The sequence below is a fragment of the Meleagris gallopavo genome, chromosome 3, assembly GCF_000146605.3.
Source record: "Meleagris gallopavo isolate NT-WF06-2002-E0010 breed Aviagen turkey brand Nicholas breeding stock chromosome 3, Turkey_5.1, whole genome shotgun sequence".
Taxonomy (NCBI): Eukaryota; Metazoa; Chordata; class Aves; order Galliformes; family Phasianidae; genus Meleagris; species Meleagris gallopavo.
The window spans coordinates 89,531,970-89,534,256 of record NC_015013.2 but is presented as its reverse complement, the minus strand read 5'-3'; the positions used below and the strand labels follow the sequence as shown (position 1 = coordinate 89,534,256).

The following is a 2,287-nucleotide window of genomic DNA, read 5'->3' as shown; positions in this document are numbered from 1 at the left end:
AGTTCACCCTCAGCAAGTTTATTGATGATACAAAGCTGTGAGGAGTGGCTGACACCCCTGAAAGCTGTGCTACCATTCAACAACACCTGGACAGAGTGGAGAGTTGGACAGGGAGAAACCTGATGAGATTTAAGAATAGCAAGTGTAGTCTTATACCTGGGGAGGAATAACCGCATGCATCAGTACAGGTTGGGGGATGACCTGCTGGAGAGGAGCTCTGAGATGACATTTAGTGTACTGTGTCCAGTTCTGGGCTCCCCAGTTTAAAAAAGCCAGGGATCTCCTAGAAGGAGTCCAGCAGAGGGCCACAAAGATGGTATAGGGCCCGGAGCATCTTCCATATGAAGAAAGGCTGAGTAACCTGAGTCTTTTCAGCCTGGGGAAAAGAAGACTGAGAAGGGATCTGATTAAATATCTGAAGGGAGGTGGAAGGCAAAGGGATGAGGCCAGGCTCTTCTTGGTAGTGCATAGCAATAGAACAATGAATAAGGGGATAAAACTTGAACATAAGAAGTTCCATACAAATATGCAGAAAAACTTCTTTATGGTAAGGGTGACTGAGGATTGGAAAAGGTTGCCCAGAGTCTCCTAGGGAGATATGGAGATATCCAAGACATCCGTCTGGATGCCTACCTGTGTGACCTATTGTAGAGATCCTGCTTTAGCAAAGCAGTTGGAGTTGATGATCTCTTGACATCCCATCCAGTCCCTACAATTCTGTGATTCCATGACAATTCCTGAGGTCTGTGCCAAACTCCCACATACACTTAGCTGGAAATGTACTATTCTGATACACATAGAGTATGTAAAATATATATATATATATGAATGAGGAGACATTACTAAGATCTCAGTTTCATTCCTTTCTTTGGCTGAGAAATTTGATTCCTGTGGAATAGGTTATTGACTTGCTGAGCCCTCAAGGAATGGATCAAATAATCAAATGAGTGAAAGGAGCATCTCCAAAATCCTTGTTCCTTTTATTGCTAAAGTTTTGAAATGTCATGGCAGTTTGAAATAGTTTTTGAATACTTTCCCTTATATATAAATAGCTGCATTGGTTTTATTCTCTAGAATATATTCTTGTATGTAAACAGGCATTTCCTTTCCTGTACCTGAACTTCCTTCTTCATCTCCTTCCCTCAGCTGCTTTTAGTGGAAGAAAGTATATTGATAGTTAAGTGGCTAAGATTGATAATGCTTCCTATATACAAAAAGCAAGTGAACCAAATGTTCTCTTCTGACCATAGAGGTGTCTACTCTACTGAATGAACCAGTAAATCAACTATGCCTATCCACCTAGTTATCTAATCACACAATAAATCTGAATTGCTCTTTTTCCTACCTACTTTACTTCTCTAAGGATAGAATTGATAAAGATGGCATACCTGCTTGAAAAAAAGAAGTATTCTGTGGAGGAATTATTTGATTATGAACCAATGTTACAAATTATACAACTATGAATTATAGCTCAATTTTCAGTCTGCTTTCAGCAAAATGCTCTGAAATACTTTGGCAGCTATAATAGTGAGCCAAAAACTTGGAGAATGAGTTCACTAGAGTTCGCAAGATGAGAACAGCACATATCTAAAGATCTGGAGTTCTTGGAGATGTGGTTCTTGAAGATTTTTTAAAGGCTGATATATTTTCAGGCAGCCTAGTGGTTCAGAATCTGCCTCAGCTCTGTAAATGAAAATCCTCTGTATAAAAAGTTGTAGCCTTTCAAAATACTGAATATGGCTTCTTGCCTTCCCTGGCAAAGACAGTAAAATCAAGTTGCGATTGCTTGCATCTGTATTTACTAAAGAGTAGAATGAAGCTATAATTCCTGAACAGAGAGCTTTCTTTATTTTTCTTGTCTTTGGTTTCCTATAGGACAACATATAGTCTTTTACGTTGCCAATCCTTTCCAGCAGGGCTTAGCTCAGGAACTAATTTCCCTATCAGTTACTCAGCCAGCTCTATATTTGTGTTTTCAATGGAGACTTGATTACATAGACTCAGCGTGGGGTAGATGCTGTCTGGCTTTTAGTGATATACTTGGAAGGATTCTGTTTACAAAAGTATCTTTAGTGGGTAAAGAAGTGAAAATGCATGATTTAATTCCGCCCTTGTTTGATTCAGTGTTTGCATAAAATGGTTGCAAGTGTTGACTATAGAACTTTGTTGGCGAAAGAATATGGGGAGCACATTACATTTCATTTGCTCTACTTTGTTCCCTTGGACATAAATGCTATATTATAACAGAGTATTTTTGATGCAGTTTCTTTTCTTTTTTTTCTCCTTT

General features: G+C 38.8%; 1 protein-coding gene across 1 annotated transcript in view; it reads left to right on the top strand.

Moving 5' to 3' along the window:
• Positions 1–481: 481 nt before the first annotated feature.
• The window catches only part of LOC104910484 (collagen alpha-1(XXII) chain-like), a 24,475-nt gene continuing 22,669 nt past the window's right edge, over positions 482–2,287 (top strand). Inside the window, exon 1 of the mRNA XM_010709392.2 lies at positions 482–547. Within this exon, the coding sequence (XP_010707694.1) occupies positions 482–547 (66 nt within the window). The remainder of the gene's footprint in view (positions 548–2,287) is intronic.